Source organism: Lepidochelys olivacea (assembly GCF_965140295.1).
Source record: "Lepidochelys olivacea isolate rLepOli2 genome assembly, chromosome: 11".
Lineage (NCBI taxonomy): Eukaryota > Metazoa > Chordata > Testudines > Cheloniidae > Lepidochelys > Lepidochelys olivacea.
Window position 1 is genome coordinate 34,688,605 of NC_140421.1, and position 13,971 is coordinate 34,702,575.

The 13,971-nt window shown below is 43.5% G+C and overlaps 1 protein-coding gene across 4 annotated transcripts in view; it reads right to left on the reverse strand.

Annotated features, from left to right (window-relative positions):
* Positions 1-9,228: 9,228 nt before the first annotated feature.
* KCNH7 (potassium voltage-gated channel subfamily H member 7) overlaps positions 9,229-13,971 on the reverse strand; it is a 341,749-nt gene continuing 337,006 nt past the window's right edge. For all 4 annotated transcript variants that reach the window (XM_084642910.1, XM_084642908.1, XM_084642909.1 and 1 more), the window contains 2 exons: positions 10,598-10,790; positions 9,229-9,550 (listed from right to left, as the gene is read on the reverse strand). In XM_084642910.1, the coding sequence (XP_084499036.1) occupies positions 9,284-9,550; positions 10,598-10,790 (460 nt within the window). In that variant the 3' untranslated portion in view covers positions 9,229-9,283. The remainder of the gene's footprint in view (positions 9,551-10,597; positions 10,791-13,971) is intronic.

The window sequence follows — 13,971 nt, forward strand, 5'->3', positions numbered from 1 at the left end:
AAGCCAGGGAGTTTTTTCTTTCTTTCTTTTCTTTGCTGCTGAGGGGGAACAAGACCAAAGGATTAGCCTGCAAAGCCAGGGAATCCAACAAGCAGGTTTTCTTTTTCTTTTCTAGCTTCATGGTAACGAAATAGCTAGGCTAGAGTAGGGCAGCTTGTGCATGCGGTTGAGGTCAGGCACCAAAACCTTAGAGCAACCAGTCTTCCCAAAGTGGCATGCCCCAGAGAAGACAGACCCAGATCAAGACCAGACATCCAGCTCCATGACAGAAAAGCAGGGAAAGGATGGGGGACCCGGAACTTCCCAAGAGGGAAGGGTCAGCCCTCCCCAACCCGAGATCCCGGTGCCAGGATGGAGGGATGCCTTTAACTCAGGCCGAGTTCTAACTGAGGCAGAAAGGAATTTCTACCTAGAGATGAAGTGGAGATCAAGCACTTGGAGGCGGAAGCAGAGGCAAAGTGCTTGGAAGCGGAGGCGAAGTGCTTGGAGGTGGAAGCAGAGGAGAGGAGAGAGGAAAAGCGCTTGCAAATGAAGCACTTGGAGGCAGAAATGGAGCTGAAGTGCTTAGAGCTGGAAAAGGCTAAGCTGGATCAACCAGGTAACCCTAACAGGCCTTCTCCAGGTACCGCTCCCCATTCCAAGAAATTCTCCATCTACAAGGTAGGTGATCATACAGAGGCCTTCTTAGAAAATTTTGAAAGGGCCTGCGTTGGGTACAGCACCCCTCCAGACCAGTATATGGTGGAGCCGAGGCCGCTCAGTGGACCCTTAGCAGAGGTGGCAGCTAAAATGCCTAAAGAACACATGAACAAGTACGAACTTTTTAAACAAAAGGTCAGAATTAGAATGGGACTAACACCTGAGCATCCCCATCGGTGGTTCAGAGCCCTAAGTTGGAAACCAGACGTGGCATTTTTCAGACATGCCTACCACATTGTGAAACATTGGGATGCCTGGATATCAGGAGCAAGTGTTAAATCTCTGGAAGATCTATCTCTTCTAATGCAAATGGAGAAGTTCTTAGAGGGTGTTCCTGAGGAAACAGAAAGGTACATCCTAGATGGGAAGCCTAAAATTGTAACCGAGGTGAGGGAGATTGGAACTTAATGGGTGGAGGTAGTGGAGAAGAAGAAAGCTAGTAGCAGTTGGAGCGGATACCAGAAGGGGCAACTAGAGATAACACCCCACCATCGGGGTCAGCCTAAAGCCCCACCTCACAAGGAGGAGCCCTCCACACAGCCAGGGAGATCCCAGATGCCCTCTCGCCCCACCATCCCACTCTCCAACCACCCACCTTGCCCCAGTCCCCAGTCCGCTGGGAGATGCTTTAAATGTAACGAGCTGGGGTATGTAAAGGCCAACTGTCCCAAGAGCATCAGCCGACTACAACTCATCACCCCGGAGTCCCACCAAGAGCCTTCAGGCCCAGATGTCTCACAAATACCCATAGAGTGAAGGGAAACTGTGAGTGTGGGCGGAAGGAAGGTTACTTCATGGAGAGACACCGGAGCATAGTATCAGCTATCCACCAATCCCTGGTGGACCCCAAATTCATCAGCCCAGAGGCCCAAGTGACGGTGCAACTCTTTAAGGCCAATTCTTTTAACTTGCTTACAGCCATGTTGCCTGTCCAGTACAAGGGCTGGTCAAGAATATGGACTTTTGCAGTCTACGACGATTATCCCATTCCCATGCTGCTGGGAGAAGACTTAGCCAACCATGTGAGGCTAACAAAAAGGGTGGAGATGGTCTAAAAGGCCTCCACACCTAACTCCATTCCTGAGCCTCCTGCAGGAACCCAGCCAGAGATGGTGGGACGAGACTCCAGACCAGAGTCTCTGGCAGCAGTTGTAGAGCCAGTTCCTGGGACCCAGCCAGACGCAGTCCAAGAATTGGAACTGGCGGAGCAGTCAGCACCAGAGGTCATGCTCACAACCCCACCAGAGTCAGGGGAGCCAGCACCAAAGGGCGCCACAGAGCCTGCACCTGCAGCAGCAGCTAAACTGGCTCAAGAGGCTTGACTGGAGCCTGAAATACCACCTACTGCATCAGCGGAGAGCAGTTCACAGTCGACAGAAACAACCCCATCAGCTGCATCGCTTCCAGTGGGACCAAGCCCAAGTCTACAACCCAGCAAAGAACTAATGTCTCCAGCATCAAGGGAGCAGTTCCAGGCAGAGCAGGAAGCGGATGAGAGACTCAAGGGAGCTTGGACAGTGGCATGGAGTGACCCCCTGCCTCTCAGCTCTTCTAACAGGTCCAGATTTGTTTTCGAAGGAGAATTCTTATACAAGGAGACTCTTTCTGGTGAGCACAAGGAGGACTGGCATCCTCAGAGACAGTTGGTAGTTCCAACTAAGTATAGGAAAAAGTTCTTGAGCTTAGCCCACGATCACCCTAGTGGCCATGCTGAGGTGAACAGGACCAAGGACTGTTTGGGGAAGTCATTCTACTGGGAGGGGATGGGCAAGGATGTTTCTACCTATGTCCGGTCTTGTGAGGTGTGCCAAAAGGTGGGAAAGCCCCAAGACCAGGTCAAGGCCCCTCTCCGGCCACTCCTCATCATTGAGGTTCTATTTCAGCATGTAGCTGTGCATATTCTCGGTCTTTTCCCTAAGAAGACACACAGAGGAAAGCTGTACATACTGACTTTCATGGATTTTGCCACCCGATGGCTGGAAGCAGTAGCTCTAAGCAACACCACAGCTAAAAGCATAAGCCAGCCATTGGCAGACATTTTTCCGAGGGTAGGTTGGCCCTCCGACATCCTTACAGATTCAGGAATTAACTACAGCTGGACCATGAAATGTCTTTAGGAAGCTCATGAGGTGAACTACTTGGTTGCTACATGTGACAGAGTGCTGGCCAGGAAGTCCTAAGCCAGTCCTCTGTTAGCCCAGCTCCAATTAAGAAGCATTAATTGGGGTGTCTGAGTATGCCACACCTAATTGATATAAGGGAAGCACCTGCAGGCCTCATTAGCTAGGGAGCTATATAGGGCTGGCAGGAAGGAAGTGAAAGGGGGCAGAAAGGAAAGGGAGGAAGCAAGGGCTGTGCGTCCCTGCTTGCGGGAGAAACTAGCTGTCTCCCAGGTTGCTAGTTTGGAGCAGTCTGTAAATGGAAGGCGGTGATAGCTGACATTGTAAATAAAAGGCACTGGTGATTGCACCCAGAAGAGGTCTCTGGCTGATTTGTGGGCGCAGAGGTCCCATAGTGCGAGGGCGAACAGGAAGCCCTCGTTACACCACCCCTTACCACGATCAAACAAATGGCCTAGTGGAAAAGTTTAATGGGAATTTGGGGGCCATAACACGTAAATTCTTGAATGAGCACTCCAGTGATTGGGACCTAGTGTTGCAGCAGTTGCTCTTTGCCTACAGGGCTCTACCACATCCCAGGTTGGGATTTTCACCCTTTGAACTCATTTATGGTCACGAAGTTAAGGGGCTTGCAGCTGGTAAAGCAGCAATGGGAGTGGCTTACATCTTCTCCAGGAACTAATATTTTGGACTTTGTAACCAACCTGCAAAATACCCTCAAAGACTCTCTAGCCCTTGCTCGAGAAAACCTACAGGATGCTCAACAGGAGCAAAAGGCCTGGTATGATAAACATGCCAGAGAGTGTTCCTTCGAAGTAAGTGACCAAGTCATGGTCCTGAATAAGATGGAAGCATCATGGGAGGGGCCATTTATGGTCCGAGAGCACCTGGGATCTGTTAATTACCTCATAGCATTCCCAGACCCTACCCTAAAACCCAAAGTGTACCATGTTAATTCTCTAAAATCCTTTTATTCCAGAGAAATCAAGGTTCTCCAGTTTAAAGCCCAGGAGAGAGATGACGCTGAGTGGCCTAAAGGAGTCGACTATGACGGAAAAAGCAATGGTGGCATGGAAGAGGTGAGCCTTTCCATGACCCTTGGGCATAAGCAGCGACAGAAATCCAGGAGCTCTGCACCTGCTTCATGCCAAAGTTTTCAGCCACCCCAGGATGGACAGAACGGACGTACCACTCCATTGACACAGGTGATGCTTGCCCAGTTAGAGCCCAACCCTACCGGATGGCTCCTCAAGCCAAAACCACAATAGAAAGGGAGATCAAGGACATGTTACAGATGGGTGTAATCCGCCCCTCAGAGTGCATGGGCCTCTCCAGTGGTTCTGGTTCCCAAACCAGATGGGGAAATCGCTTTTGTGTGGACTACTGTAAACTAAATGCTATAACTCACACAGAAAACCATCCAATGCCACGCACAGATGAGCTACTGGAGAAACTGGATGTGCCCAGTTCATCTCCACCTTAGACTTAACTAAGGGATACTGACAAGTGCTGCTAGATGACCCATCCAAGGAAAGGTCAGCCTTCATCATCCATGTAGGGCTGTATGAATTTAATGTGCTCTCTTTCGGACTGCAAAATGCACCCGCCACCTTCCAGAGACTGGTAGATAACCTTCTGGCTGGATTTGGGGAGTTTGCAGTCGCCTACCTTGACGATGTGGCTATATTCTCAGATTCATGGGCCGAACACTTGGAACACCTTCAACCTGTCTTTCAGCACATAAGGGAGGCAGGATTAACCGTTAAGGCCAAAAAGTGTCAAATAGGCCTAAACAGGGTAACGTACCTTGGACACCGGGTGGGTCAAGGTACTATCAACCCCCTACAGGCTCAGGTAAATGCTATCCAAAATCGGCCTGTCCCTAAGCCAAAGAAGCAGGTCCAATCCTTCTTGCGCTTGGCCTGGTATTACCGACAATTTGTACCACACTACAGCAAAATTGCCACCCCACTGACAGAACTGACCAGGAAAAAACAGTCAAATGCACTTCAGAGGACTGAGAAGTGTCAGAAAGCCTTTACCAGCTTAAGGCAGCCCTTACGTCTGACTCTGTAGTGAGGGCCCCAGTCTTCGACCAACCGTTTGTCATAACCACAGATGCGTCCAAGCGTGGTGTAGAAGCAGTTTTAATGCAGGAAGGACCAGATCAACAATTCCATCCTGTTGTGTTTCTCAGCAAAAAAACTTTGAGAGGGAAAGCCACTGGTCAGTCTCAGAAAAAGAATGTTACGCCATTGTGTATGCTCTGGAGAGGCTACACGCATACATTTGGGGACGGCGGTTCCACCTGTAGACTGACCGTGCTGCACTGAAGTGGCTTCAAACAGTCAAAGAGACTAACAAAAAACTTCTTGGGTGGAATTTAGCTCTTCAAGACTTTGATTTGAAATACAACACATTTCAGGAGCCTCTAACAAAGTGGCTGATGCACTGTCCCAGGAAGGTTTCCCAGAATCAGCTGGGTAAAAATCTCCCTGTATTCCAAGTATTGTAGTCCTTGAAATGTAAAAAGTACTGTTTAGTTCTTCATGTAATTATTAATAAAATTAGAGGTGCATGTATCTTATTAACTCTGTTTCCTAAACCTCCAGGAAGAAATCCCAGCCGGTGTGGACCCGACCTGAACCAGGCTGGCCAGCACCATCTGTGATTTCGGGAGCGTGTGATAAATGAAGGATGGGGGTAGCTTCCTTTTATGGACACCCAGCCAGCCAGTTAGCTATAAAGTGCCTCTTGGTGGCTGTTCTCTGCTTGCTTTACCTGTAAAGGGTTAACAGAGTTCCCCAGGTAATGGAAAAGGAGTGGGCACCTGACCAAAAGAGCCAATGGGAGGAATAGAACTTTTTAAAATGGGGACATTTTTTTCCCTTTGTTCGTGTGTTGTGTCCCTCTGGGAAAGAGGGGAACAGAGGGAGGCAGGAATGCTGTGTAAGGCTTGAACCAGGTGTAAAAATTCATCTTCCATACCCAGAAGAAATTATTGGACAGGGCATGTTCAAATAGACGCGATTAGGGGTTTGTTTTTTTAAAATTATTTTGGCTTGTGGATCTCCTCAGTGCTAACCTTATATGCTTTTGTTTGCTTGTAAACTTTAAGCTGAACCCCCAAGAAAGCTATTTTGGGTGCTTAATTTTTGTAATTGTTTCCTTAAGATCTAGCAAAAAGCCTAAGTTCCAGATGTATTTTTTTCCTTTTTGTTTTTAATAAAATGTACCTTTTTAAAGAACAGGATTGGATTTTTGGTGTCCTAAGAGGTTTGTGCACGTTATTTGATTAGCTGGTAGCCACAGCTAATTTCCTTTGTTTTCTTTCTCAGCTCTTCCCGGGGGATGGGGGGCGGGGCGGGGAGGGTGTGTGTGTGTGTGTGAAAAGGCTAGAAGGGTACCCCACAGGGAGGAATTCCCAAGTGCTCCTTCCTGGATTCAAAGGGTTTTTTTGCATTTGGGTGGTAGCAGCGTTTACCAAGCCAAGGTCAGAGAGAAGCTATAATCTTGTACGTGAGAGGGGCAAGCCTGGAGTGGCAAGTATTAATTTTTAGAATCCTTGCAGGCCCCTACCTTCTGCACTCAAAGTGACAGAGTGGGGATTCAGCCTTGACAGTAGGTGTTCCATGCCCATTTCTATAAATGTAAACGTTACCAAGATGGAGCCATCTTACTGATTCAAAAACAAGAATGAGGGACAATGGTGGGACTTGGCCAGAAATGTTTGAAATACCTGATGCCATTTCATGCAATGTAGAAAATTAAAACCATTCCAAAGATAGGGTTTTGTATAGAATCTTACGTTTTGTGCTCCCTGAGGGGAGAAAGAGCTGGAGGCAGTGGGTCTTCCTCCCTCATTGCCACTTGAAGGGTGGACTGATCTTTCCCCCATTACTGGAGAATGGATGTCTCCTAGCTGTGATACTATGACTTCCCTCATCACGTTTTGCTGATCCATCTACTGGCAAGAGGCTGGGAGCCCCAGAAACTACTTATCCAAGCACCATCCCCTTCAGCAGCTCCCACTTCAGAGTCCTCTGCCTGGGGAGACCTCCTCTGCTACATGCAAAGGGAGAGCTCCTCCCCTTATCCCTCTCCTGGCTTGTGAAAGGAGAAGCAGCTGTACTCCTCTGAGCTGTCCCTGGCCTGTGTATTACAGTTCATCCCACTGCATGATTGTGGAAACCTATAGTATGAAATGAATTCGCTAAACTCTGCCTTTCTCATTTACTTTAATTTAATTCTTAATTTAAATCAGACTATTTTTAATCTACAAAAGTATTTGTGGTTTTGCTAGAAATTGTGCTGATTTGTACTTGGTAATAGGCATTAACATTCAGCAGATGGTTGCTTCGTTATGATAAAGCAGAAACAATGAACTCTTACAGCACAAAAAGGTGAAGGTAGACAGTATTTACTCATTGTTCAGCATCTCTGTTTCATTTCAGTGATTCTGAGCAGAGAATGCTACTGGGCCTGATTCAGAGCTCACTGAGGGTCTAGTCCTGGGAAGTATGAAACCACCACCACATCTCCTGATTGCCGTTGGAGTTGAGGATGCCCCACACCTTTCAGGGTTGGGTTCTTTCACTGCTGATGTAAAACTAGAATGAGCAAGAGGATGTGCTAAAGGCCTGATTCTCTTCTCACTTGCAACAGTGTAAATTAGTAAGTTAAATTTGATTTCCGTACACACAAATAAAATCATGACTAACCCAATGGCGTAAGGGGAGGAGACTCTTGTGTTTATCTACTGGCTAGATATGACTAAAGCTGCCATGAATCAAGATATAAAATCTGTGAGGGCACTACTATAAACTCTGACCTGCCAGAACCAGTGCTTGTACGTGAGAGGGACAATCGCCATTGCCTCAGTCCTTAGCATTTCTAGAGCCTTAGTTTCAGTTGGGTTATAGTTTAAATTATATATGCCCACCCACTAACTTGCCTGTGTCTCTGCTTTTTCAGAACTCAGCAGAGTTCCCCTCCAAGGGGATTTCTACTTTAAAGCTTCATTTAGGATTAGAAAATCACATGACCACCTTTAGATATTTAAAAACAGGAATAAAAAAGGTCAGTTATTTCTAAAACAAACACACTATTTGAAGCAGTATAATATTTTAATAAAATTAAATCTAAGTATTGACAAAGCATTATGCATATACAGTACATACTGTATTTAAAGCCTATGGACCTGAACTCAATTTATTCTAGTGTAGTCAGCTTTGGACACAAGATTACCTGTTTTGTAATAAGAAAGTTTACAACTGTACTTTAAAGTGATTTTACATATGTACATATGTATATGTACATATATTTATACTCACATACATGTGTAGATATATACACACATATTTGTATGTATATACATATACATTACATATACGTATATATGTATACACGTACAAATGCACATAGGTGTGTGTGTGTGTATGTATGTGTGTATATATATATATATATTCTCTAGCTCTCTATGGAGGGACCAGTAGGTAAAAAGAGATATCACAAACAACAATTATGATAATTATAAAAAAAAACATGTAAAATATTTTAATTATACAGCTTGTTAGTAGTTCGCACTGAACAAAAGGAACGCAGTCTTCTGTATTACATAGAAATTATATTTATTGCATTTGATAATGTTTGGGTGACAGATGAGAACTACCTGCCTGTTTATGATAGCCAACTTTTTAGTCATGATGAGCATAAAAATAAAAAGCCCAAAATATTAAAAACCTAAATTATTCAGTTAGCGTGGTCTTGTAGATGCAATCAGTGACGATACTTTCCCATTGTATAGTATTGTTGTTCTATCTGTAAAAATAGTGACCTCGTTCAATTCACTTTGAAGCGGCTGCTTTCTGTACTATATCTTCATGTTTTAGAACCTGATAGACATTGTTCTCTTATTCTTTCTCTAAGCAGCAGAATGATGACCATTGACTGTAAAACGCTCAATACAAGAAGGATAATTGTATCTTTTCAAATGTGAGTTGGAAGAAGGTTTCGGCTTGAACTAGAATAGCTCAGTGAATATGAGTTATGACCGTGTGGATTATCATCATCATCACCTGGTCTCTTATTTGCTTTGAAGGCATATCCACAATAAAGTACCATTTCAGTGAAATCAGTAAATGGTAATTTCCATGCAACATAAATTGTAATTTCAGAACATGCATGTGTTTTAAAAAAATTAAAAAATATAAGGTGCCTTGAGAATGCTGGCAGTTTTACATTTGGAACATACATTTTATATGTATATATTTACATTGTAACTGCTCAACTTTACCTTACAAGCTTCAAATTTAGGAAAATATACAGTACTTTTGCATATAATGGTATATCCTTGTAGCCCCTGAGTCAAGTATAGAGGATTTAAATACAAAAAAAAAAAAAAGGGGGGGGGAGACAGCCATTAAAAGCACTTACATTTTATGTGAAGTAATAGTATAAAAGGATTATTTCCCAGGAAGACCAGGATCAGAAACATGCCTATGTAGACCCAAGATTCCTATAGTGTTTAGGGAAGAATCTGGCAAGGAAGGATGCCTAATGGAATGGAGATAAGTTTTACAATGCCGTGGGTGAAACTCTAAAGACCGGTCATGTTCTTGTTCTAAAAAAGAAGCCAAATTGTCTTCTGAGGCTGTGTTAAGATGCACTCCACTTGAGAGGGATTCTTTGGATTTAAGTTTTGATTTTTCAAGGTCTAGAAATTCAGGACACTGAGAGAAAGGAAAAAAAAATAAGGTGACAATATATTTAAAACAGTCTCATGGGTACCCCTGTTTCTACTGAAAATGAACAAAATCCAAAACAAAAACCAAACCAAACCATTCTTTGCAAACCGAGTCTGAAACATGAGCAGAGAAATCAATGATTTTCACTAAATACTGTGTTTGATTAATTGTAGTTGAATGCAAATCTGCCCAGGATTTATTTGGAGGAGAAACCAGGGAATCCCCCCGTTCTTCCTCAGGCTAGCTGTTCCTGGTTCTATATCTTAAGAAAATTTTCAATTAGAGACTGAACTGTCTTGAGATGGACCAACACTGAGCTCCTGGGTCTGAATACCTCTGAAATCTGGGGCAGTTCAGAATCAAAATCTGTGACTGTATCAAATTCCTAACTTTGGGGCAGTGTGGATCTGGATACAGATCCAAACACTGGGTTATTCTGTATCTTTTAAGTCAGAGTCTGTGATAGAAAGTGTGCAGAGATGCCCTGGTGGCAGCTCTCTGGCACATGTACATTACCTCCAGGAGTGCTGAGGAAGTGTAATCCTCCCCCACCCACTTAGGCAGCATACACTCCTGGATACATCAGTTGAGTTTCTGCATTGTCAGTGCAAACAAGATGTGGCTCAAGGCTTTAAGGACTTGGACAGTGGCAAGCCTTGGGTCAAGACTGGAGATTTCTTGAGTCCTTGTACATGGTCCCCTGCAGGGCTAACCACAATCTAGCCTTTTGTGACTTGGGGCTGTCTCTTATTCCCCCCTTCCTCTATATTTTTCTGTGGGGTCCACAACCACTGCTAAATGCATGGTGATGACAAAATTTGTAGCTTTGAGACCTATATTTGGCTTCTACACAGTAGGAAATGTGACCTTTTGAGATTTTCTTCCAAAATAATATAACTAGATGAATCCTGTGGAGACATTTAGCCAAGTTACAATTTCCTGTTCAGAAAACTACAAAACAAATGCTCAGTCTTCCAGCAATAGGTAACAACGTTAATTAATCACTATAGTTGATTCTGGGCACATCCATACCTGTGATGAAGGACTGAAGCTTCTATCTGTTTTAATAGATACTACAGGATGAAGGCTTTGCATCACCTGGATAGCTGGCTGTTGATATTCTGCACTTGAAGTCACTATACTATATGCAGGTGGAATGAGTGTTGACTGCCTCTGCAGTAGTTGCAGAATGGTTTGAATGTCAGCAGTCATTTGGGATTCAAGCCTAGGGAAGTAATATGAAATCAATTAACACATGGTCATGGATGATTATGTTTTAACACACCAATTACAAATGCATTCAAGAGGGATCTGCAGCTTATTAACAAAGCAAGCCATTATGTGTAACGCAGGGGTTCTCAGACTTTTGTACTGGTGACCCATTTCACATACCAAGCCTCTGAGTGCAACTCCCCCTTATATATTAAAAACACTTTTTTATATATTTAACACCATTATAAATGCTGGAGGCAAAGCGGGGCTTGGGGTGGAGGCTGACAACTCGTGACCCCCCATGTAATAACCTTGCGGCCCCCTGAGGGGTCCCAACCTCCAGTTTGAGAACCCCTAGTGTAACGGTATTATAATGTTTTGAATAGGAAAGAACAGAAGGGGGAGCACTGAGCCATTCCATGGCTAGCAGCTTGCTCTCTCATACAGAATATACATTCTAAAGTTTGTTCCAGACCTTAGTTAGAGTTTAATTTAAGAATAGTACATTACTATCATTTCTGTTTGCAATTGATATGAATATTGGGGACAAGATTCTCAGCTGACATAAACTAGCATAGCCCCCATTGATTTAACTGGAGCTGTGTTGATTTATCCAGGATGAGGATCTGGTCCAGGATTTCTAAAGCAACAGAAAACTCTGACAGTCCCAAAGCTACTTCTAAGGGGATACAACACAACAAGGCAGCATAATTTATGTTTTCCCACAGCAGGAAACTGTGGGCAATCTGCTTGTTTTAAGTAAAGGTCTTGAAAACAGTCATCTCTTTAGGTGCATGGTTAGGGTTCCCAGATAGCAACTGTGAAAAAACAGGATGGGGGTGGGGGTAATAGGTGCCTATATAAGAATAAGTCCCAAAAAACGGGACTGTCCCTTTAAAAATGGGACATCTGGTCACCCTATCATGATGAATTATTAGAATTTAAAGTAGGATTCAGAGGTGGGGGGAGGAAGAACTGATCTGAAGCTCTGTTCAAAATTCAGAACTAAACTCGACATAGTCGATGTTCAAAAGTGGTATATTTATTGATTGTTTGACTGATTGACTAACTCTTCATGATTTGGTGGATAAATCCTGAAAGTTTAAATAAACCTTGGTGTAAGTCACAACATTTGAGTCTGATTGTCTTCTCCACACTTCCCTTGCCATGGCCAGGGAAATGATTTTCAAGTTGTCTTGCAACATAATTCACGGACTCAGCAATGGGTAATAATGCCTCTTGTGCCTCCCAGCTGCTAGGAGGCCGCACAATGTGTTATCACGGATTGTAATCTGGATATAAATCCTCCTGTATGGGAACTCATCTCCTGACAGAATCATTTTAACTGTAAACAAATTTTTATGTTAACCGCCCTCCGTGTTGTGAATGTCCCAACTACAGCTCTGCAGTGCTCCAGCAGATTTTTGCTGTGCACTTAAGCCCTAAACTTGCACCTGACCTCCGTCCCCTAATGGACGCTGAAGATGCCTTTGCTCCTCACATAGATATTAAAGGAAACATTGCTCCAAGGTCAGCTGTTGTTGCCAGTGATTCTGTGGCATCAGCTTTTATAAAAGCAACCTAATACACGGCTCAATCCCTGGGGTTATACCCATTCATGTCGTATTCATCCCCTCGCCATCCAGAGAGCATGTCTGCTAAAACTATGTTGTAATTCCTTTTTGAACAGAAGATGTGCAAGAATTTGAGAACTTGGTTGATAATTTTGCCCTCTTGTACCTCTCTGCCGCTGCTCCCCCTACCTTTTTAAAAATTATCTCTAGAATGGCCCTCCTCTCGGTTCCCCACCACTCCAAATTGGAGAGTTCTAATTTCTTCTACTCTTCATTCTTTCTCACTTGACCATTTTACACCACCCCACAAAAAACAGCCAAGCAAACCAACCCTTAAAAAACAACCATATTATGGCTGGGCATAAAAGCAGCAGAAAGATAGTGATAGGTTGTCACTGGTCTTTTCCAGCTTGTATAAAACTCTATACCAGTCTACCATGTACCCCCAGTTTAGCATCATATCAGGGGCACAGCTGAGGGTAGGAGGAGGCAGGGAGGTGTGCGCAGGGCACTTTGCTCTCTGACTTTTCTGGGCCACCAGAATAGTTGTTCAAAGCTGGCATAAATTAGAGTAGTCCCTTGCAGCTGATCTGGCCTGTGTGAGGGACTAACCAGGCCCAGAATCCAGGAGGCACAAAGGTACCTTAAAAAGCACCAAAAGAATTAATAAATGAAGTGGGATGTGGATAAAAATCCAGAAAAAGAAATAAATAAAACTAAAATCTCAGCAGTTCATCAGAAAACTCCGCTCCCCCCTTCCCAATCTTTGTCTATGGCATCAATAAACCTAATACCAGCCCTGAACAATAGCTCTAGATATATTTAGGATTTCAAGAAAAGGAAAGAATAATAAGCAAGACATTATTATGTATAAGTCCTCATATGCTGTGATGGGAGCCCTGTAAGTGCCTACTTACATTAGACAGGTAGATAAATACCTGCATAGTTCTACTTCATTCATGATTTATAGGAATTGCAACTTACATGTTAAAACATGTATCCTGTAACATATAGTATGTCACTAGAGATGAGAATACTGAAGTTTGATTGGTTCACAGAATGCAAAGGGGGCAAGATGTCCTTATACTGGCTTTCAATTGCTTTTTAAAATGTACAAGGCAGTGTGCCAATGAAGATATACTAAAGTATAATTAAGGCTGAATTTGTGTCATGGTAAATTTCGGGTTAAATTTGCTTGTCATAGCAAAAATGTTGAAAATAATGGAATGCTGGGGAAAATAATAAAAAGTCACAGACCAACTTCAAATGAACTGAAATTACATGGCAAATGACAGTATAAATTATAGTGTATGATCAGAATACCTTCACCATATTTTTAAGATTCCATAAGCTATTCTGTTTAGCCACCAACTATGTATGTTAGACACCAATAGGGAGGGGAAGAAGGAAGATGAGCTGTATTAGCAAAGGTAACTTACGTATGCGTTATTTTGACAAAGAAAATGACTGTTTTCTATTGTAGTAGGTGTGTTTTGCACTTGTGATTCTCTCATGGCTGTTTATTATAGAGACAGCTGCAAAAGGAGGTTTACACATCAAAAAGTGAAGATGCCTACAATACAAATGCCGCTTTTGCGAGGAAGGCAGCTGGTTTGCTCA